At 32.6% G+C, this 25,264-nt stretch overlaps 1 protein-coding gene across 6 annotated transcripts in view; it reads right to left on the reverse strand.

Annotated features, from left to right (window-relative positions):
• Nucleotides 1-25,264, reverse strand: part of GRIK2 (glutamate receptor, ionotropic, kainate 2) — a 580,918-nt gene that overhangs the window by 8,472 nt on the left and 547,182 nt on the right. For all 6 annotated transcript variants that reach the window (XM_005883802.2, XM_014531347.1, XM_014531350.1 and 3 more), the window contains 2 exons: nucleotides 24,093-24,318; nucleotides 6,306-6,556 (listed from right to left, as the gene is read on the reverse strand). In XM_005883802.2, the coding sequence (XP_005883864.1) occupies nucleotides 6,306-6,556; nucleotides 24,093-24,318 (477 nt within the window). The remainder of the gene's footprint in view (nucleotides 1-6,305; nucleotides 6,557-24,092; nucleotides 24,319-25,264) is intronic.

Consider the following 25,264-nt stretch of genomic DNA (forward strand, 5'->3'; position numbering starts at 1 on the left):
GCTTTATTGTAGGAGAGCTCTTTTTTCTGAAGGCCCAGCAAGCTAAATGTATCAGTTTTGTAAATAATAATAAATATAACAATATCTTTCAGACAATTACAAAAAAACTCCACCTATATAAATTACTTATCTTAATTATTAAAACATTTTATTTATGGTATATTTATAGTCTATTTATTTATTTATTTTAAAAGACATATAGAGAAGTTAAGTAATTTTATCCAAGGTTACATAAAGTTGAGAAATGATTCCAAGTCTTTTTCATTTTAAAATTCATCCTTAAGAATAAGAAAGTGAAATAACTATGCTTATGACTAAAGCCCACAATCTGTTTATCTAAATCAAAATCAAACTCCACACATTTTATCAATGCAACTTCAGAAAGGAAAACTATTAAGAGAAATAGTTAAGTATTCATTCTTGATTTTGTGAGTATGATATAGCATAAATAGTGTTAGATGAGGCATCTTTGACCTTGGAAAATATTCTTCACCCCTGAGATACTTATCCTCATCTGAACAATATGGATATTTACACAGTTGTCATGATCACTTCACACCCAAGAAAATATTAAAAGCTCTAAAGTGGCTTATAAAAATAAGGAAGTAAAATTATTACCTGTCAAGCTTCAATTTTAATTTTAACACATCATTTATAGTCATTTGAAGAAATGTCTTAAAGATCCTTTTGACCGCATAAAGTAGTTTATAGAGTAAAACAAAGATTGGCATCTCATTTTAAAGTGTGATTTTATATTTACATGTAAAAACATTTTTAAAAGCCATCCACTTATCCCTCATATGGGTCATTAATGGAAACTGAGAGATGATCTGCTTGCAGAGAAAGGCAATAACATAAAAGAATACAAAATGGACTATTTATCCAAAGTTTATTTACATCTTTTAACATCTGAATAGCAACATGCTCTATAGATAAATTTTACATTATTGAAAATTTATTTGGCACTTTATAATTCTTTACAATGATTTATAGCAGTGTTTGCATTCCTATATCTTATTCAATAAATGACTTTCTTTAAAAAACATTGTTCCTGTTAGAACTAATATTTCAACTTTCTGAAAGCAATTTGTGTATAAGCATCAGTGAACAATCTGTTTTCATTCTTCTGGTTCCATGAAATACAAATTCAGCCAACTTTGAAAAATGTTTCCCTTGTGAATTAACTTTCACCCAGGATCCAGGTTTAAACTAAACCATTCTAATGTATCCTTAAAATTCCAAAATTGTGTTGTTTCATTCACTTGTTCTTCTATGCCTTTTACATTTGTTATTCAATTATAGACTGAAGAACATTCTATGGGCCCTCAAAAATGTTTTGAACTTTCAGTGACTGGAAAAATACCATTATTTAGAGATACTTTGGATTTGTTTTACCAGTGTTCTATAATAAAAATAACTATATTGACTAAAATGGACTATATACTGATAAACATAAATTTTAGTAGTTCTTAAAATCCACATAAATCAGTTTAGAAGAAAATTAGAATAAATATATTTGTCCAATACAGGACACACAAGTTACAAATTCAATATCTGAGCAATAATTCATATTTTTATTTCTCAGACATACTCACTACACTTTGTTTAAATGTAAGTAATAAAAAAATGAATATTTTTGTTAAGTTTTAGTTCATGTCAAGAAACTCAGAGATTTGTGTTTAATGTGTTCAATGGAAACAATTTGCATAGGCAAATCTATTTTCAGTTACATGGGAAAATATTTCTGTATACAAATCAGACAAAAACAAAAAGTTAAAATGTATGTTATATTACTGTTATTGCTGAAAATCAAAAGAAGGCAGAATTATGTATACCTTTTTTAAAAGGACACATTCAAATATTTAAGAAACAGTAATTTTAATCAAATTAATAAACCATGGTTATGTCATAAAATATTTTTATAAAAATTCAAATTATCACAATTACTTCTAATTCATGCTTACAAAGCCAATATATTTTCATAAATAATACCAGAGAAAACATAGGTTTGCATATTCGGCCGCTTTCTTCAGTTAGAAGGGAGAAGCAGGACCTGCAAACAAATGCAACTTGAAATGGACTGATAACTGCTTCAGATGTACATCAGGTTTTGGATGGCTTACTGAATGAACCTTAACTAGTAATGTTTTTAAAATCAGCAAAAAAGTAAGGAAAAAAGACAACCAATTAAAAATGCACATGTCAGACACTTCAGAAAAGGAAGACTTTTTGAGTATCTTTCCAAATGGTCAATTGACACTTTAGAAAAATTAGAAAAATAAATATGTATTTATTTTAAAAGTTTGAATAAATAAAAATCAAGGTATCACTGTGGCATTAATATCTGCGTCAAAATAAAAACCCTTAATTACTATAAAAATTGGAAGACACCATCTTGTGGTTATCTGAAAGGAATGCAATTTAGAGTTTTTGGAATTTTTAAGGACTATCTCTTTCAGCATACAGTTTCTGTATTCAGTTTTAACCTGTCCTCATTTTAAAACGATGTATTCATATACTATTCTTAATGATCAAACAACTTGGAATATAAAAAGTTATGGTCATCAACTTCCATAATGTTCATATTCAACTAGACTCTGTATATTATATCTGCCAACTTACTTAGATCAAAAAATTTTATTTGTTCTTTTAAAAAGTACTAGAATATTATAGACTGAAGAAAAAAGAAAGAAAAAGGAGAATGAGAAAATAGATAGCAAAACACTTTGGAGCTAAATGGTGAATCCTTTCTTACTTTAAATATGCAAAGCATAATTCATTGCATGCTTGGCTCTCAATAAATATTTATTAGAGCAAAGGAATAATTCCACAAATGTTTACCATATTTTTTAATTTAAAAAGTTAGGTTTTAGGCACAGTTGTTAAGTGTAAACAAACTGTGAATTTCTATATACCATCAAGCATAACTTATAATAAAATCTAGGAATATTTTCTGACTAACTCTGATAAATTAAGTAAGATATTAAACTCTATAGCCCAAATGAATAATTTTTTTCAAGAAAAATGAAGAAAATTGAGTCCAAGAACCTAATTTATCACAATAAAAATATGGGTCACTCTAATAAACCCATAATTATTTATTTGCTAAGCTTAATTCTTTTGAATTATATAAAAACAGTTCATTTTTATTCTTTATTGTAGTTTTTTTTAAATATGTCACTGGATTCAGCTTGATTATTAATTCAAGTCAATAGAAAGAAAGATTAGTTAGATTATAGATGGATAGATAGATAGATAGATAGATAGATAGATAGGCGGATAAATAGACAGACAGATAGACAGACAGATAGATATAAATAGATCTTATGCTGACAGGCACTACTTGATACCTTGGAGTACAAACCAAAAAATTAGGTCATTGTCCTACAGGAACTAAGAGTCCATTTCGGAGAGAGGCACTCACACAAAGAAACCAACAAATATGACATGCAATAAAATAACATGCTAAGGGAAAATGGAGATATGCATAGGCCTCACAGAGATAAGGTGTCTAGGCTTATTGATGGATGTGGTTTGAAATGTCAGAAATACCTTCCCAACTTTTTTCAAAGGGAAAAAATGTTTTTGGAATGATGATAGTACCTGAAATCAGCTAGGTATAAAAATACATTGGGTTTGCTCAAGTCAAATGGAAGAGGTTTTGAAAAACTAGATGACTTTGGAAAATGGAAAGTATGTTAGTGCAGCTAGAGAAGAAAATGCCAACTGGGGGAAGCAAAAGGTAAAACTACAATGTTGGACAGAGACAGATCCTGAAGAGTCTGCTAAGCTAGGGAGTTTGACTTTTAATATGGAAGGCATGAGGAGACAATGTGTGAAAGCATTGGGGAATATGATACATAATGCTTATGTATTATCAAAACAGTTGTTTCTTTTGTTTTATTTCTTTTCAATGTAATGTTTTATCTGGTTCAGTAAAAAAAAGTATATTCCTTTTACTAATTTTTAATAAGGCCATACAAGTGCATAGAAATTCACAAAAGCTGGCTGATATGTTAAAATTCAACCAAATTCATTATTTCTAACTAGAGGCCCAGCGCACAAATTTGTGCACCAATGTGGTCCCTTGGCCTGGCCTGTGGGATTGGGCCGAAACCTACTCTAGCACATCCCCCGAGGGGTCCTGGATTGCAAAAAGGCGCAGGCCAGGCCGAGGGACACCCCACCAGTGCACCATTGGGGCTGGGGTGGGACGTGGGAGATTGGCCAGCTGGTGAGGGGTTATGGGAGGGCTCTAGGGTGTGCTCGGCCAGTCTCACTCAGTCCCAATCAGCCGGACCTCAGCAGCAAGCTAACCTACTTGTCAGAGCGTCTGCCCCCTGTTGGTCAGTGCATGTCATAGTGAGCAGTTGAGCGTCCTTAGCATATCATTAGCATATTATGCTTTGATTGGTTGAATGGCTGACTGGACACTGAGCATACTAGGCTTTTATTATATAGGATAATAATGAAAAAAGGTATTTTGCAAAATTAAATCTCTCATCCTATGTTTTCTGTTTTTAAGCAGACTATGCATAAAATAATTGCGCATAATGTCATGATTTAGGTAAATCATAAGTATAGGACACGAGACAAAGACAATAGAACACCACATATTATCAAGAGATTAATTCCTTTGTTTTATTTTAATACTGAGCTATTAGAGAAAGAAAATCATGATGTATGGATAATTTAAGGTTCCAACTAGAAAATCCAAATTTCTTCTATTATTTTGGACTTACTTTAAGCATTAACTAATCAAATATCATATATATTGACAAATTATGATATAAATCAAAATTGATGAGTTAACCTATTTGTCTTTGATTAGTTTTTGAATTTGATTTGACACCGCAAAAAATATCGTAAAATACAATGTGCAGTTAGATCTTATTGTCAGTCACACCAGAGCAACAAATATTTAATTTAGCCAAGTCAGCACATAGCCACCCTAAATTCTGTGAAAAAATAAGTTGTGCTATTTTTAATTTTTTAAGAAATTTGAACTGGTTACCCATTAAAATACTCATTTATAAAAACATTGTTTCTAAGAATTAAGTACTATAGTCAAGTGAAAATGTAGAAATGCTGTATCAAAATTCTTTTATTTTAGAAAGGATAAGTAACTGCAACATAAATTATTAAAGGCAAAGCAAAGTAAGAAAATGTTTTTCTTTTTCAAATATAGTTTTAAGGATGTAAGTGCTTCAAAGAATATTAGGAGAATATATTTGCCTTTATTCAAGTATGATGTTTTTAAATATCATGTTTCTACTGCTCATATTTATTTAAAAAGTTCATACACTTTGCAAATATTAAATAAAATATAGTCTCACTCTGATGCAGGGTTAACTAGTTAAGCCCCCAAAATGTTTTTTTTATTAAAAAGAAGAGATATTTAGATACAAAAATCTAAAATAAAGTGCAGAAAATTTTAAAATGTTAAAGCATTGTTACATGTCCAGAACTATACATTTACATATAAAAATTGTCTTGTACCATCTAAAAGAGAGATTTTTAAAAAAAAATAAACATTCTTCCTTGTAATTATAGAACTAAAGAAATTATAGCACTGGAAGTACATAATCTGAATGATGTTTGCAAACTATTCAAGATTATAATATAAAGATATTTTTACATTAAAAAAACCAAATGTATTAAAATCCAAGAAAAAGTGCAATAATCTCAATATTTTTGAGGTTTATATATATATTCTTAAAAAGACACTGCAAGGAAATAAAGGGCTTATTAAGAATAACATTAAATGCCAAAAAAGTCCCACAATATTTTTACACATTCATTAATTTAAAAAAGTTAATTATAATTTCCACATGCGAATTAAGAGTTTTTTCAATTAAAAATTTGCAGGACTAAAAATATTCAAATAAATATTTCATTTACTCTCTGTCTTGAAACTGTATAATCAGCAATGCATCTTACAACACGTTTTATTTGAAGAGAAGTATTTTTCTTTCATCATTATAGTTTCTGATTTTTGCCTCTATCCTTAATTATATTCATCCACTAATCTAACTGCAATGAACTCCAAGCAGCTCTTTTTTTCAGGCTTCAATAGAGGAGAGAACTAGTCACTTGCCCCGAAGCTGGCTCAATTAAACAAACTGCATTTAAATTAAAAATCACGAAGGTGATCATGCATTCTCTCTGGGAACCTTTGTAATAAATGAATGGCAGAAGACAATTCAGAGTCACACTTCTAAGCACTACCCTTGGTTGGAAAGATCAAAAATAGTTTCTTTTATTATAACGATCATCGTTTTAAATTGTAAAAAGGTGACATTTACCTTTTCCAATTGAGCGTTTTTTTTGGATTTGTATAAAAACTCTCCCACGGCCACAAAAACCGAGAGCACCAAGCCAGCGGCCAGCACAATGAAGATGCCACCAATGTTCTGCACCCCCAGGGCACTGGCCTCTTTGCTCTCCTCCTCCGGACAGCCATTGCCCCTCCACCACTTCTCCTTCATCATGTGCAGCTTGCCTTCCTCTTGCAGCTGAAGAATTGCAATGGTGATCTTGTCTCTATAGGGAGAACCTGAAAGAGAGAGGGCTTGTTAACTCAAGGAGCCCAGCATTTCGTAATTAAAGGCTAACATGATGAGAGGAGGAGAGAGCTTTTTCCAAATGCTCCAAAGTGTGCCAATGCTTATTTCCAGTAGAGAAAAACAACTGAAAAACAACAGAGACTAGAAGTTTAATAAGATAAATATGGCCTGTGGCCTTTCTGATTTTAAAGGGAAAAATGAATTTTGTTTTATGTAAGAAAATATCTCCTTATAAAAGGCAGACTCTATTCAGAGCACTGGAAAATAAATAAAACAGTAAGTAGTCATTTACAACAGGAAATGGAAAGTACAAAGATATTTGGTTAATGTTTAAAAATAATTTCACACTGAAAACAGAGTATTGATAAAATGGTAACCTCTATTTTTAGAGAAGTTATGGAAAAAATAGTATTTCTCTTTAGTGAGTGAAATAATTTAAGGCAATTATGAATAAGGTATACTCAGGGGTAGCTAATACTTTGCAGATAATTTATTTTCTTATTTGACATAAATAACAAAAATAGCAGGTTTCTACAGATTTGGATCATTCAAATATCATGGAAATCAATGCATTGTCAGAATTTTAAGGTTATTTGTTCACGTATCGTTTTATGCTTTGGGAGGAAATGTTCATTTCAGTGGAGGCAATATAAATGAAGTTTAGCATTTATGCTGATGGGGATAGATATTACCTGTATTAGCTATTATGTGATAAGTAATAACTTTTCCAATTGGTTGCCCATAATCATAGAATAATATTGAAATATATATATATATATTGATTTTTACAGAGAGGAAGGGAGAGGGATAGTTAGAAACATCGATGACAAAGAAACATTGATCAGCTGCCTTCTGAACGCCCCCTACTGGGGATCGAGCCTGCAACCAAGGTACATACCCTTGACCGGAATTGAACCTGGGACCCTTCAGTTCCCAGGCCGAGGATCTATCCACTGAGCCAAACCAGCTAGGGCTACATACATCTTTTAATATCTTTCCCAAGGGATTGGTCTTACTGCTTTCTCCCCCCCGCCCCCACCCCAGCAATAGCCTATTTCTAAAGTTTAATCTGCTTTCCTAAAACAGTACAGACATACTCCATTTTTCTCTACAAATTCATTTATGAGTGTTTTTCTGCCTACAGAAAAATACTAATATCAGTTTGCAGTCAATGGTGCTGTGATTTTGATTTGATTTAAATATACCTGCAACTATACCTAAAGCTTTATTTCTGCTAAGAACAATCACAAACCAGGTCAGGAAACTTTTCTGCCTTATAAGGAATACCACTATATACATTGTTTTTATTTTTACTTGATTAAGGTAATAGACTAATTCAGCATTATTCATTTAGCAAGAATATGCAAAGTTAAAAGTAGAAAGACAAGGAGAATCATAGGAAGTAGGTAGCCTGTTAAAAAATTGAAGTGAAAATCTACCAAATCCAGCCTGACAGGTATAAAGAAATAGCTATTAATAAAAACATAATTCATAACCTACTCAGAAGAAATGTTTAAGTACATGGTTTCTATATAACATTTTTCACAGCTTTCCTAAAAAAGGTGCATTATTCTTTCCTATGATTAGAACTCAAATATTTCAGTTATAGCAGGGCAAGTCCTGCTTCTCTCTCTGTACTCTCTCCTGTGCTCTCTTTCAAACACTACTCTGATGGGAATGCTCAGTTTAAATTCTACCCCTCAGTCACTTCAAATATCAAGGGATTACTACCCCAGCCTGTAGTATTTTCTATGTTGACCACTCACTGGGCACTCAGTTTAGGTCACCTAGTATTATTACTATCTACCTTTCAAAATGTGACTATTTTCCTAAGGAGATTACAACTCTTTGGAATAGAGGATCTATCTATCTATCTATCTATCTATCTATCTATCTATCTATCTATCTGACATCTGTATAATCTATCTTAATTCTCAATCTTTTCTCACATCATAGGCTCTCAACAAATGTTTCCTATGATAAGAAGTACAATATAATCGAGGGACTACTAACATAAGAGTGACAACCTGGAGCTATTGGTCTCTCTCACATGTATTTAAAAACCATGAATTACAGCCATCTTGTTTAGATATCTAGTTTTCATTAATTCACTAATTCTAGTCTAGCACCAGCTTTAAGATCACATTACACTAAATTATCATACTTATTAACCATGTATATTTCTTGCAAAGTACATATCTGACTGAGGGAGAAAATCCATTCTAAGCAGAATTGTAGTTTATCAAATATATCTTTCAATTTGCAATATAGCATCTCAAACAAATTTTGTGCTGATGGTATTGGCAAAAAGGGCCACACATGGTGAGTGTAAAATGTGGCTTCTTTTCTGGAAGTACAATTATAAAGCAACATTTTGGTGGATAATGATTTGAAAAGTAAACTTTCAAATATGAAAAATTATTGATCCAGCAAAGTAATGTTTTAAGCCGGCATATTTCTAATCCTGAGAGATACTGAAAGAATATTGTTTTATTACCAACTCACCATATACACTGAACTGCATTGGGATGTTTATTCTAATGTCTTCAAATACAATATTCCTCACTGAATTCTCAAAATAAGGCACAGATAAATAAAAGCAACCAACTTTTTAAGAAATGGTGGGTAAATTTTGCTCTTTCTAGCTGAGCTTCTTATTTCCAGTACTTATTGTATGTATAAACATTTCCCATTCCTGGTAAACCTTGCCACACCTATTTCCCAGTGTAAATGTAAAAATGGGGAAACGGCATTTCATTTTAATCAAAGCTACAATGTTAATATACCTCATTTTGAGGTTTTTATCAGGATGGAATAATATAAGGCATACAATCAATAACAGTAAAGTATTGTCATGTTTTGTGATTCTGTCGTTTAGTTTAAGTGACTATTTTTATTTTTTTTATTCATCTTTATTGTTGAAAGTATTACAGATGTCACCTTTTTTCCCCATTGACCCCTCCACCTGGCACCTGCCTGCCCCCCCCTCCCAGGCCTTAAAAAGAAACAAGAATTCAACAATGAATTATTAATTCTTTGGTATATTATTTGTTGTTCTTTGGTACATTATTTGATGTTCTTTGGAAGGCATTTCTCTATAGATCAGTGGTTCTCAACCTGGGGGTCGCAACCCCTTTGGCGGTTGAACGACCCTTTCACAGGGGTCGCCTAAGACCATCCTGCATATCAGATATTTACATTACAATACATAACAGTAGCAACATTACAGTTATGAAGTAGCAACGAAAATAATTCTATGGTTGGGTCACAACATGAGGAACTGTATTTAAAGGGCCAGAAGGTTGAGAACCACTGATATAGATACTAGTTGGAGTCAAACATGGACTGAAATCTCATGTAGTTGAAAAATCTCAAGGACATATTGAGATCAAAGACAAAAGCATCTTTCATCATCCTTGTGACATGAACAGCCATGCGCTTAGCTCTAATGAAGTGAACAGCCATTAGTTAGATAGATAGAGCTTATGTGTTTCACCCAAGTCACAACTCAGCCTCAGTCCAGATGCTGGCTAGCACAGAACTGAGGCAGCACTAACTGGCAACTGAGAGAAGCTGCGGTTTCACACGGTAAGGCTGCCTCCATGGGAGGTGTGCATTTTTGCAAGTTTGACTAGAAAACTACCAAGGAAATTCTAAATATGCCCATCATAACATGTATCATACACCTAGCAGTCAATTCACAAATGCTAAGGGGGCAGACAGATCGCCAGGACTGCATGAAGAAGGAGGTTAGGCAGAAATATCTGGAATATTGCAACAATCAATGTAGAAAGGTAACTTTCAGTTCCAGTTTTATTAAAACTCTGCGAGAGTTTTAATTGTCAGGTATTTTAATATTTTTGTGAGATCGCATGAAATATTTTGTCTAAAATTCTCTCATTAAATGTTGATGGGTAAATCATTTTTAAAAAATCATCATAGAGGATAAGCCAAACATCCCTCACAGCTAAATCTAGCCCTTCAATTTTTCACTATGCAGTCTCTTAATTTTGGTTCTTTTATAGTCTCAATCACAATGAGACTTTCTTTGGTTATTTAAACATATGATTTATACTGACAGTAGGAACTATTATGGTTTTAAAATGGCCTTTTTACGAGTTGGCAAAAGATCCCATTTACCAGATAAAAAAGGTTCTAGCTTACAGAAAAGGGAGGGAGGGGAGAAGGGAAGGAGGGAAGGAGGGAAAGAGGGGAGGGGAGAGAGAGAGAGAGAGAGAGAGAGAGAGAGAGAGAGAGAGAGAAAACACAAACATATGAAAAGTACATTCTCCGAATGTCCTTAGTGTTATATTTTGATAAAATATTTTACATAAAATTTTAATTTTTTAGAATCCCTCAAAAGATAGATTAAAAGCTCCTTAGAAAAATAAACTGTGATTATTATACACAATTAATACAAATCTCACCAAATATTTCAGAGCCTTCTTTTCCCCCTCCCTTCCATGTCTCCTCTCCTATCCCCCTCACCTTCCCTTCCCTTCATTTCTACCATTCTAAAGTTCTTACTTGTGGACTAGAAGGCCCATGTTATTATGCATTCTTTTTAAAAATATATATACTTTTATTGATTTTAGAGAGGAAGGGAGAGGAGTCATTCTAAAGTTCTTACTTGTGGAGTAGAAGGCCCATATTATTATGCATTCTTTTTAAAAATATATACACTTTTATTGATTTTAGAGAGGAAGGGAGAGGAGAGACTGAAACATCAATGATGAGAGAATCACTGATCAGCTGCCTCCTGCACACACACCGCCCCCCAGCCCCGCATTGGGGATTCTGCCCGAAATCCTAGCATTTGCCCTTGACCAAAATCGAATCCGGGTCCCTTCAGTCCGCATGCCAATGCTCTATCCACTGAGCAAAACCAGCTAGGGCTATTATGCATTCTAGGTTCTAGGACTAAGTCTACTAAACACAATACATTGATATGCTTATTTGATTATCTTTTTCATATCTTTTCAAACTAACAATTTTAAGTATATACCAACATTTTTGCCCTATTTCCATACATCTAGATAATACAGAAATTACAAAGTAAATGAGGTCAGCATTACATTTAATTCTTGGGAAGGCTTATTGATTGATTAAAAGCTTTTCTTTAAAGGTTGCACAGCAAGTGGTCTAGTACTTATCATGCTTTAGTGAATTATGCTAAAATCACATATACTGGCAATCTCCCATCCATCCTGTCAAAAGTTTCTTTAAAATCAGGCTTCTGCATGCTTTAATCCATTGCAAAGATAAGAAACAAAATCATTCTTGCTTTCTATAAATATATTTTTTCTAAAACCCATTATACCAGTATTTCTAAAACTGGGTTTCCCCCACACTCTTCTCTTTGTGGGAAATGTATATCGGTATCTCATTTTTAAAGGATTCCCTGATCAGAAAAGCTTGAAGACTACTCCATATCAAATACATCTCTTGAAAATTCACATTATACACTACCAAAATAAAGACTTCCAAATCTCCATAAAGGAATAAAAGGAAAAAAAAACTTGTTTAAAATGCTTAAATTTATTTTTAGGGGAATAATTGTTTCCTTCGCGTATATTAAAGTTTCCATCAATTACTTGATTTTAACCTTGATTTGAAAAGCACTGCCTTTGATAACGATAATTACTATAGTTACTACATCAGTTCTCGGGGGGGAAAAAAAACAGTTCCTTTTTAGATATTTCTGCTGGTCCCTGCCTAGACATCTTCCTCCGTGACTTTGAATTTAAACATTATTAAAGATCATTAAGTTAAAATTTTATATGTTCTTCATCCTCTATAGCTCCATATGCTTCATGAAACATTAGCTCATAAGAATTCACATCACACTGATTGCCTTAAAACAGGTCATCACACCTGGCTTTGAAGTCTCTTTTAAAGATACTTTGGGAAGGCAAGAGTTATAAAAATTACTTAAATATATTTGTATACCAAAATTGCTGAAACCAATTTTAAAAATTTTAAAAAATGCACAACACTTTGTTCCTTCTAATATCACCCACATCCTTTAAACATATTGTTAAAATTTTATGTAAGTATTGCTGTTTTTCATAATCCTCTCTGTCCACCTTCTAAAGAACTTTAGTTTTCTTTGCTTTATATTTCATAGTTATTCAAATCATTGTAATGATAGCACATTCTGTGTATAACACAGAATTAGTTGCTCTCTTTGGGCTTGGGAAAATATTTCTATGAAAGAGACTACTCATAATTTTAGGTTTCTTCTAGTTCCTCATACTTCAAGATATTATGAACTTTCTGAAATATGGTAATTTACATGTCTTGTGGGTATGAGACTATAACATATTCACTAAGGATATACTATCCGAAAGACTGGCCTCAAAAACTTTAATAATTTTTTAATTATTTATCTTCTCTCAAAAGATCGAGTCTGATAAATGTTTCTAAAACATTTACTTAAAACTTGAAGCCCTTAAGACTAGGCTACATGTCAGTTATAGGTAATCAATCATCCATTATTCACATAATTTCATCCAGTATCTAACATGTTGCCTATCACGCATTAAGCATTCAACAAATGCTTCTTGAATGAGATATTGAATCAAGTAAAATATATTAATTATGATATAGCCAAAATATGTCAAGGTAGAACTTCTGATATTGGACATTTTCTCATGTTATTAAATTGAATAAAATAGGAAGAGTCCATAAGCAGATTTAGTTGACACATCTAGTATTGACCATCTACTAGTATAATAAATTAGATGGTCAAATACATTTACAAATTATTTGTATTTATATTGACAGTCTGTGATTTCCTTTGGTCAGTGCCTTCATATGTAAAAGACCTGCTAGCACAAAACACCTGAGTATGTCTGCTGGAACCATCAGCTTCAATTCTTACATTATTATATTATTATGTAATATTACATCATTCTATTCCATTACTACTGTGTTCTGGCAATGTTACATTTTATAAAATGGCTCCCTGGTTTTTTTATGTTGAGATGAGTTCTGGGTTACCTAAATGCATAGCAAATTTGGGTGCTTTTAGAGCTTTATCTTTTTTTACCATCCTTTTCATGATACAATCTTCTAATAAAGTTGGAGCCAGACTAAATTTTCTTGGAGCCTTTTCCACTGCAGAAGATGGGATTTATTATCTCTCAGGGCACTTTCTCTCCCATATTTGTTTTTGGGAAATGCTAAGAAAAATTTTATATTTACATTTCAAATTCAATTTTATTTCTCTATATTTCCAGTTTTATGTTTTATTCAGTCAATAATGCTGTTATACAATAACATAGCATCATTGCTCTATTCCTCCAGATAACTTAATAAGTAAATAAAAAAATAATTTCTGTAATTACTTGATTAATGCTTATGTACCCTAATAGAATGCAAATTCCATAAGGGCAGGGGCTATATCTTCTTTCTTAGTATAACACCTGTCACAGAGTATGAAAATATTTGTTGAATGAATACATGGATAAAATAAAATATTTTTAAGTTCTAAATAATTGGTCATGCATATTTGCAATTTTATCTTCAGTCATTTCTTATGAATCCAAACCACATCTAGATCTTTATTTCATCTTTATCTAATAATTATAATATATTTATTTCAAATGAAGCATTTAATATGTGTAGCAACTAATCACTTCCTGAGGCCCATTTCTGACTCCCTGTTAGATAATAACTAAACTAGTGTGGAGTTATTGTCATCACTCCTTGTTTTTTCTTTTGAAAGCACTCATTGAAAACCCTCAATCTGACAGTCTAAAAAATTCATGACAATCCTAAGAGTAAAACAAGAGTAGTTTTATTTTGAAAACAACTTATCAACTCATAACATTTTAATCACAGAATGGTAAATGACAGATAAAAGTGATCCAATCTCCATGATACCTAGTAATCTTTCCACATTGGAAATCTATGAACATCATTTCCTTGCTTAAAATTTTTCAGAATAAAAAACTGATTCCTAAATATGTCAAGCAATTCATTTCTTCAACCTCTCAGAGGGTTGTTCTCTGATTTTATGCTTTTCCTCTTATTTACCTAACCTGACAGAAATACAAATTAGTTGTATTTTCCGTTGCCTACCAGTGGTCTGCAAACTCATTAGTCAACAGAGCCAAATATCAACAGTACAACGATTAAAATTTCTTTTGAGAGCCACATTTTTTAAACTTAAACTATATAGGTAGGTACACTGTTATTAACTTAATTAGGGTACTCCTAAGGCTTAGGAAGAGCCACACTCAAGGGGCCAAAGAGCCGCATGTGGCTCGCGAGCCGCAGTTTGCCGACCACTGGACAGCTTTGCTTTTGTACTTCCTCCAATTTTCTAGTTGAACTTCTCCTCCTCCAGGTAAACCTCTGCTAATTTGCATATTGATCCGTGACTGTCACAGAGACATACAGCATCCCACTTCTTTGGTGCCATATCACATTGTCAATATTCTAGTACAGCATTTGGTTAATCATATTCCAATGTTTTTCTATATCTCTTTCTGTACTAGATGATGATATGAGGCTCCTGAGGGCATGGACCATGTCTGAATCATGTGTTGCTGTTTTTTATTATTAATTATTACATGCACAAATATTACTTAGCACAGATGCTAGATGCTAGGCATATAATGGCAAATATCGTTACATGAGCCCTGCCTTTCTAGAGTTTTCACTGCAACAACAAAAATTGAACCACTTTTTGAAAATATGAGGACCGTTGTAATAATAAAGAACACAATATTATAGAAACCATGTAACAGAAGAAATTATCTTAGTCTGCTGAGTAGATCCACAAAAAAGCTTGCATTACTTTAAAAATAATGGTAGGGACAATAATTCTTTTTTCTCCTTGGCCACCTTTTGCCTCCTTCCCCCCGTTTTTTCTCTATATATGAATTCCTGTTTTAGGAAGTTATATACAGGAAAGGAAAATAATAATGAGAGCATCCCTAACTCACTTCTTTCATTTCTTCTAGATATAAAGAATAGAACTAGATATATTAGAGTCACAGTAAAATAAAGTCAAATATAAATGTCACCATTAATGTGGAAATGAGAGAAAAGAGAAAAAAACCAAACACTCACAAAGTGGATACTATACAGTTTAGGGAGCTGATAAATAGATAGATAGATAGATAGATAGATAGATAGATAGATAGATAGATATAGATATAGATATAGATATCAAGTCATGTACCACTAAGGACATTGTAGAGATAGTAAATTTTAAATTTAAGTAACTATATTCAAAATAAAAAACTGATTTTAAATTAGATAGAGGTTGTGTTTTTTCTTCTGTTGTAGACCTCAAAATGCAATGTCTTTATGACTTCAAGGAAAAGTAATGTAAATACATTCTAATGAAAGGACTAGTTGCACAATTCTCAGGAGAATATTCAAGTATTTAAGATCACAAAGCGAGATGCTTATATGAGGCATGCAAATGTATCAATAAAAATAATCAAATTATAGAGTGTTTATCCAGTTGCCTTTTATTCATATTCTGAATACCCCTTAACTTACATGAAAAACAGAATAGGAAGGGTGAATGTTACCAGCATATAATGAAAAAGTAAACTGTGTTCACTGGTTTTGCCCTATTTCATATGTACTAGTATTAGTTATCCATGGTATTAGTTAAAAGTGCCTGGTGACGTAGATTTGTAGTCACATTTCTTCCCTGGATATTATCTGATGCTAAGTATGAAAATAGAAATAGTTTTATCCTGGAAACCCTTCCTTCCTTACAATTTTTCATTTGCAGAGTAATCATTTGACCAGTAGTAAGCATGGAAATGTCAGGAATACTTTTCTAACTATACTATTTCCATTTCAAATCCAATATTAAACTTTAATAAATGAATTATAAAAGTTGGATGATTTTAAATAAAATCATTATCATAGTTAATCATAAAGAACCCCCCAAAGTGAGAGAGCAGATAACTTTTTAAAGAGAGTAAAGTACCCATCCTTTAAGGTAGAACTCAAGTGCTTTTTTTAAATTTGGTCTGATGGCTTTGGTCATCAATGAACTCTACCAATCTGCGACCATGTATTATATAACAGGGTGCTTGTTTATGTTGTATTTCCCCTGTTTTATGCTATATTTGTTCCACATTTGTCTCTCAAGAAAGGGAATGATGTGTACCTATATTTTGCATTCCAAAGGAAAAGACTTCTAACTGGTTAGGAATGGGTGATATTAGCAGTCCACTTTATCTACAATATATTCAATATTTCTGAATATATAAAAATAGAAAGCAAAAAGAGTAAGATACAAATAACTTAAAACCACAAATACATCTTTTCAATTATTATAAAACATTTCTTCAGGCCCTAGCTGATTTGGCTCAGTGGATAGAGTGTCAGCCTACAAACTGAAGTGTCCTGGGTCCCACGCTGGTCAAGGGCACATTCCTGGGTTGTGGGCTCTATCCCCAGTAGCGAGCTTGCAGAAGGCAGCCAATCAATGATTCTCTCTCACCATTGATGTTTCTCTCTCCCTCTCTCTTCCTCTCTGAGATCAATAAAAATATATTTAAAAAATAAAAATAAAACAGTTCTTCAAGTCAGTCTTTTGGAATTCTTGGTGACACATATGTTCTGATCCAAATACTATAAGTATAATATGTTTAATTCTTAGCACATTTCAATTATAGAGACATAATTCTACCAATTTACAGATGAGGACTCTGAATCTAAGGGAGGATCAGTAACTGTACCCAGGACACCTGGGACACAGAGATAGAAGTAGTAGCCTATATAATAAAAGGCTAATATGCAAATTGTCTCCTTGGGAGTTCAACTGCTCACTATGATGTGCATTGACCACCAGGGGTCAGTGCAGAATGAAGGCCCCAATCAGCAGCTGGCAGCTGGCAGCTGGGGGAAGCAAGGCCTCGGCCGGCAGCTGGAAGGCCCCAATAGGCCCTCTTCGCCAGCCAGGCCTAGGGACCCCTGGTGAATTTCATGCACCAGGCCTCTAGTTTATACATAAGTCATCTGACTTCAAAGGCCACAGAGTCTATGAGAAAATTCCTTTCACATGAGTGCCAGCAGATGCAAGGCATTTGTCTTTGTAATTACAAAATTTACCTCTACGCTTTGACTCATTTTTTCTAACAAGTGTTACTTATTGATCTTACTTAGTCCTGCTAACTAAAGGATGACAGTCTGACATGGTCAATCTGGCTAGCTCATCTATAATAGAATGTGAACCCATAACCTTGGACTAATCAACATAAGATGCTTACTAAATAAATTCAATAATTGAATGTTTGTATATAAAATCTGTCTGAATTGTTTTCATGAAAATTATCTCTATGCATTATTTGCATACCATTTGGTCAGCATACAGTGGTTCTCAACCTTCTGACCCTTTTAATACAATTCCTCATGTTGTGACCAAACCATAAAATTATTTTCGTTGCTACTTCATAACTGTAATGTTGCTACTGTTATGAATCGTAATGTAAACATCTGATATGCAGGAGGGTCTTAGGCGACCCTTGTGAAAGGGTCGTTCGACCGCCAAAGGGGTCGCGACCCACAGATTGAGAACCACTGATTTACAATATTAATGAAGGCTGCTCACACTAATGCTCACAATTCATCAAATTCCACTGGAAGCTTTCTAGATTCTAACGGACAAAGTCGGTTCATGATTCATGATGTCTGCTGAGTAGGCATAGCTTACTGAGGCTCATCTGTTTTCAGTGACTTGAAATGTAGACTTTAACAACTATGGAAGGAATGTTCAGCTTCTACAGGTGTAACTTGACTTTTTTGTTGTTTAATTCAGGCTCTGAGAATTATTAGATCTCGATTTAGCCTTCAAAATCACATCATCAACATTAAAATTGTGCTACTTGTGCAATGAAAAAATAGAATGCATTTTAATGGAAGGTTTGACCTGCAGAAAAATGAATAATTTGCATCAATTTTTGTGCATTATGTCCAACTAATGAAGATCAATGTATTCATTCACTTTAGTAAAGCTGAAGAACTGAAGGCTGGCAATTTTATGAATCTATAATGATGAGTATTATAGTACTTATTATATGATGAATTGGGAATTCTAGAAATGGATGGTGAGCAAAAAGGGAAAAACATGCTTCTCATGCTGATTTCTATTGTTATAAATACTGGCATATGCTTTAAACAAACAACATGAGCTGGTAGGAAAGCAGCAGTCTAGAAAAAAACTCCATTAGGGTCATGACTCCCCTAGTACTATTTCTACATCTTTTACTTCATCAAATAATGAGAAAAAAGAATCAGTGAGATCCTAGGCATTTAACATCAGAAAATAAACGTAAAGAAACATTTCAAATTGTTTCTGTGTCAAAGTGGTATACTCCTACCGTAAAGAGTCAATGATATAACCTATTGTGACTTTTTTTTTTAATTTAGGTTGATTACGTGTAAGGGCATTATAATGAGATGGAAATTATTTGAGGATCATTAATAGGACTACTGCTATTCTGTATTTCTTAATATAAAATGTTATAAAACAGTTTATATAGGTAACATTAAAATCTAATTATGAAATAAGAATGCATCTTCCTATTTATAATTAAATAGCAAAGTGATAGAAATAAAGTATATATAACAATTTTGTATGGGATAAGTTGTCTTTAAAATTCAATCTTAGCATTTAAAGGCATTATAAATATATTTAATTTACATTCATGTTTACATTCTTCATGATTACATGTATTTCAGTAGTTCTATGACTGTGATATGATTAAATTAATTTGGATTTTGTTCACTGAAATAATTACTCACCAACTGTTTGAAACATCCTATTAATTGAACCCCACAAGTAAAATGCGAACATAGAAAACTTAGCATCATTGACAATATAGAGAAACATGAATACAATTCTCTCAATCCCCTTCTCTGCCAACACATAATTCACTTATGTTATTAAAGTTGTGAGGAACTAAAATAGAATGAAGGGTGCTGCTAGCTTATTGTTAAAGTAAAATAGCTTTAATGAGATCCTTCAGTTGCTTTACAATATTTCTACCAAAGTGAACACAACAAAGCAAAATAACACAAACTGGCCCTAATGGATTTTTTCCTAGACGGCTGCTTTCCCACCAGCTCATGGACTGCTGAGTCTGCCTAGTCCTCAAAGTGCAATATGCACTCACCATTCGAAAGAGAGAAGCCAAAAAGGCTTTTAGTATGGGCAGTCAGAAGGGAGGCAATGTAGTCGAAAATGCTATTAAAGTAGAAATGCTCCCTGTTTGGGTAAGGAGATTATCACCTACGGTGAATTAAGAGGCAAGATTGCAACTGCGCACACATTTTAAATAGCCCTTAATGAAAACTGCTGTGATTTTCTGTTTTTGGCTTTACCCCATCCAGTGTTGTTGTTGTTTTCTTAATTATTTTTAAATCCTCACTCGAGGATATGTTTTTATTGATTTAAGGGGGCGGGGGGAAGAGACAGAGAGAGAGAGAGAAAGAGAGTTTGCAACATCTATCAGCTGCCTCCCATACATGCTCAACTGGGAAAATTCCATCTGTAACCTTTTCGTGTGGGGGACTATGATCTAACCAACTGAACCACCAGGCCCGGGCTTTTCTTTATTCTTTTGAATGAAATAGGAAGTTCAAATAACTTATTATGAGTAAGAACACCTACGACTTCAAAAATCTACCTCCGGTAAATACCACATTAAAATAACATTGCCGTAGTCAGGAAAATTACGAAAGAGATTTAATGTCACCCAAGCTTAATTAAAGCAGCTTATGCTTATTTAGCGTTTATCTTCACGTTATTGTTGATAGCTCTGCTAAGGTGTTTTTGTGTATAGAGAGCTTCCCTAATTAAATAGCTTATGTCTGAGTCATTCAGCAATTTCACAACACACTGGTCAGTAATCACACTCAGAGTGATGAGTGGTGATGGTGGGCTGCTAAAGATGAATCACACAGGGGGAGGCTTAGCACACCAAGAAGATGCATGTGTCCTTATCCCCGCGTTACTCCCCATCCCCCCACTCATGCCCTCACCCCCCTGTTGTCTGTATGTCATAACTTAATCAATAAAATTTTTTTAAAAAAAGAAGATGCATGGACTTTTAGGAGAAAAAAAAAAGTATAATTTTTGAAATATTTATGATTTCCCACAGCAAAAGACAGTATTTTCTATTTTAACCTCCTGTGCTTAACTACAGGTGCCTCTATGACAACATTTGAAAATCTGAGCTATCCTATACACAAAGGGAGTTCCTCTCTTTGATGCATGGACTTTTAGGAGAAAAAATATGTATAATTTGAAATATTTATGATTTCCCACAGCAAAAGACATAGTATTTTCTATTTTAACCTCTTGTGCTTAACTACAGGTGCCTCTATGACATTTGAAAATTTGAGCTATCCTATACACAAAGGGAGTTCCTCTCTTTGATCACATTTATAATATTAGTAGAGCTAAAATTTTCATTATGGATTATGGCACCTGCAGATATAAGCACAAACTCTTGGGGAATTTCTGGTATTGATTTAAATTTCCAGAGATTGACCCCATATTACCATATTACCCTTTGAATATGTTTATCTCATTAACTCTTGCAGCAAATGATCGAGATCCTCCAATAAAAATTTGTTCACATCTAAATGCATTATTTTATTTTGTTTATTTTTTCCTTATTTTTAACAAAAATTTAAAACTAAATATATATATATTATTGATTTTTTACAGAGATGAAGAGAGAGGGATAGAGAGTTAGAAACATAGATGAGCGAGAAACATCAATCAGCTGCTTCCTACACACCTCCTACTGGGGATGTGCCCACAACCAAGATACATGCCCCTGACTGGAATCGAACCTGGGACCTTTCAGGCCGAAGGCCGACACTCTATCCACTGAGCCAAACCGGTCAGGGCATGAAGCCATATTTCTATCAGTGGTATGACATAGCAAATCATAAATTAGTGCCTAACATCTTTTTCTCAGAAGTAATGTATTTGGGGAAAGAAAATGTGAAATTTTGTTCCCCCAAATAAAATGCTGAGATGTATTGAGTTAAAATAATTTTATTTTATGTTAATTAATTAATTTTTAAAATAATTTTATTGATTTTTCAGAAAGGGAGGAAGGAAAGAGTGGGAGAGAGAGAGAGAGAGAGAGAGAGAGAGAGAGAGAGACATTGATTGGTTGCCTCCTGTAATTGGTTGTCTCCTGTATGCTCCTTAATTGGGAATGAACCTGCAACCTAGGTACCTGACCTAAAGTAGAAATGCTCCCATGAAATTCTGGTGCACAGGATGATGCTCCAACCAACTGAGCCAGAACCCAAAATAATTTTGGTTTTATGTCATATTATGAATGAATGAAGTATAATTCACTAAAATTAAGAACTTAATGCTATCAGGTCAAAGAGAAAAAATGTTATCTGAACTAGAAAAATAAAAAGTATATTGTGATACCTACAGGAGAGTGATTTGAATATTCATTCCTTTAAAATTATATTATAGTGTTCAATTTATCTCATTCATAGTCTAAAAACAAAATATATGTTAAATGAATTAAATAACTTTTTAGTAATAATGTGACATTAAAAAAATTTAAGGTCAATGTTATTTGGCAATGAATATAAAGTAGACTGCTCTATAATATTATTCCTCACCTACATATTTGCTAAGTCAGTGTTATTCAGACCTTCTAAATTTTTATTTGTATGTGCTGATAAATTTACATTAAAATGACAAGATCCTTATAAAAGTTAGAAATTTATCATGTGCTGTTGCCTAATTTTTTAAAGTTATTTTAATTAAAACACCAATATATTACACTATCACACTAATCTACAAACTACAAAAAAATAATTCCACTCAGATATATAAATCAACTTGATTTTTATAAGTTTCTTATGAAAATGACCTTGCTAATATCAATAAACATTTTCCAAAATAACTCAGTTTTCTTCAGAATTCAACAATTGATCTATTAGCCAAGTTGAACAGATAAAAGAAAAAAAAAATCTACATCCTAAGGCTTATAGTTTGTTTTGTTCTCATCATATCTGTAAGTTTAATAGAGAAAATAGAAATTCTAAGTGCTGTCCCTAGTATTTTCCTCAATTTAAATTTACATTAAAATAAACTTTATATGTATTACTTTGAATTGATTTATATTTTCTTGATAAGTCAATAACTTTTACTAAACAGGGCTAAGGATAAGGAGAGATCAAAGTTTGTTCTATATATGGTTGCAATAAACTCTAACAGAGAGCTTTCTTACAACTAATTCAACTATTATTTTTCTTTTTAAAATAGTTCTCATATCTGAAACATCTCAGTTGGTTTTTGAGATTTTTATAATATACTATTTTGATTTATCTTTACCAAACATTTCCTCAAAGCAAGATAGTACACTGGTACATTGTATTTACAAAACAAATAAGCAAATAAAGAAACTCCAGTTTAAAGTTTTATATTAAGTATAGGTCAAAATTACTTATTTTAGAAATTTGGAAATTATGAGTTCTATTATGTAACTATTCCTGAAAAATATATGTGCTATACTTCAAAGTCCTTTTACATCCTCCCCAAATCTTACTCAATTCTCACTACTCTGCATTACTCAAGTTAGTTTAATGAGGTCATCACACTTAATAATATAAGATGGCTAGCTCTAAAAGTTATTTTTTCTGTTTATAAATCTTGATATTCCATCATATGTATTGATGTAGAATTCATTTGTTCAACAAATAATAACTTAGGTCCCAAAGACTGCAGGCCCTGTTATATTTCATATAGAAAATAATACAATAACTAATAATTTATAATACCAGAATAAACTCTGTGGTGTGTACTTACAACCATAAACATACTTTTGCCTCTCCCTTTCTCTCTATACATATCTTTATATATATGGATATGTATAGGGATATGAAGTTCAATAAAACAAAATTTAGTTTTTGTCTTTTCTGGCAATTTATTTTATTTCATTTCATAATTATTATTAAAAATAATTTTGTCATATGGAAGAAAGGGGATATTAAAAATAATTAATCCTGCATGTCAAATATTCTAACTATGTTACAGGAATAGTTTACTATATGTATCTTCTCTTAAACAAAACAAATAAATATTCAACTAAACCACTTGTTGCTCATTCTTTTCATTAACTTTCTAACTCAAATACCACACACATAAGCCACAAATTTGAAAAAAATTAAAGTTATGAAAGCTTCATTTCATCTGTAAAACATTTTTTTAAATGTCAGATTCAAAAGGACTTTTAGGGGGATGCTGTAGAATTTTTTCAACATTGATTCAGTAAAAATGTCTACTGACCATTTTGGTAGAAATAAAATTTTCTTTTGCTACTTATCCATTCAGAAGCAGATGTCTAAATTGCTTCCCTGATTTTCCACAGTAACAGAATGTAGCAAGATGCATTCATTAAAAACAAAATTCATAATGTCCTATGGAGGCACCATTTTTATCCCCTTCTCACAGCAACTGAGATTAATGAGCAAAGAACAAGTGGCTGACATAAAACATACCCATGGGGGTGCCAACGCCATAACCTTTGGAGTCTATAAGTCCACCAATCTGTGTCAGGTTGCAGTTCCGCTGGGTAACAAATTCGATGGTTGTTGACTCCATTAGGAAAGCATAATCAGAGGTGAGGACTCGCTGGATTCCTTCTTCATTACTTTTGACGAGCACTGACTGCCTCCTGCTACTCATAAAGGCCCACATTTTGTCATATGTGGAGATTTTTGATTTCTGGGAGAAGATAAAACACATAAGAAAGACAATCCTTAGTTTCCATGTGATCCTACAATGTTAAGATGGACTGACTATATTTACTTTACTCATACTACCTTTAATTGTATTATTAATAATAGTAACATCTAAACAGAAAATCAAAATCTGTATAAAATTTTTCTCATAGCAATTCCTCATATATTTCCAGGAATAGTACTGATTTATTTAACAAATATTTCAACTGTGTCCCAATGCACAAAAATGCACAAGTAGAAAATCACAGAAGGTAATAAAAAGGAAAGTAAACAAGACTAATAAGGAGGGTCTTTTGTGCTTATATCTCACATGAGTGCCTCATGTGTATAATTTTGTCTTTCAATATTACAGTAACATTAATTTGATAGAGACAGACAATGGACACCAATTGACACTGCAAAACTTCAAGAGGTTATTTTTCCCAATTTGGTTGACTATAAGACAGATGTCATGTCAACCCCCAAGGATACTCAAAGATACAGGTTAAAGAGATGAGAGTAATTCATTACAAATAAGGATGTTACAAATAAGAATGACTACATTTCCACTGAGACAAAGCCTGCCTCTGGACAACAGAAAATCTATCATTTAGGTGCATTAACAAACTAAAGATTTCTGGACAAATAAAAATTGAATAGTTTTTATATGCAACTGCAAATTCTCAGTGGGCTTTACTAGGATTTCATTACTAAGGGAAAGAAATGGGCTTTATTCAGAAGGAACTGGTACAACATAAACATGAAAAAGGTTAGTATCTTCTTAGGGAAAGCTCTTCTGTCAATCCCTTACCATAGTTTAATTCCTATATATTACAATACTGAAGTTATAAATATAAGATATTCATCATACTGGTTGCACTGTTATTAAAGGCTAAAACAGCCAAATGATTTTCAAATGAATATATATGCAATCGTTTTATAGCATAAGC

The sequence above is a fragment of the Myotis brandtii genome, unplaced genomic scaffold, assembly GCF_000412655.1.
Source record: "Myotis brandtii unplaced genomic scaffold, ASM41265v1 scaffold8, whole genome shotgun sequence".
Lineage (NCBI taxonomy): Eukaryota > Metazoa > Chordata > Mammalia > Chiroptera > Vespertilionidae > Myotis > Myotis brandtii.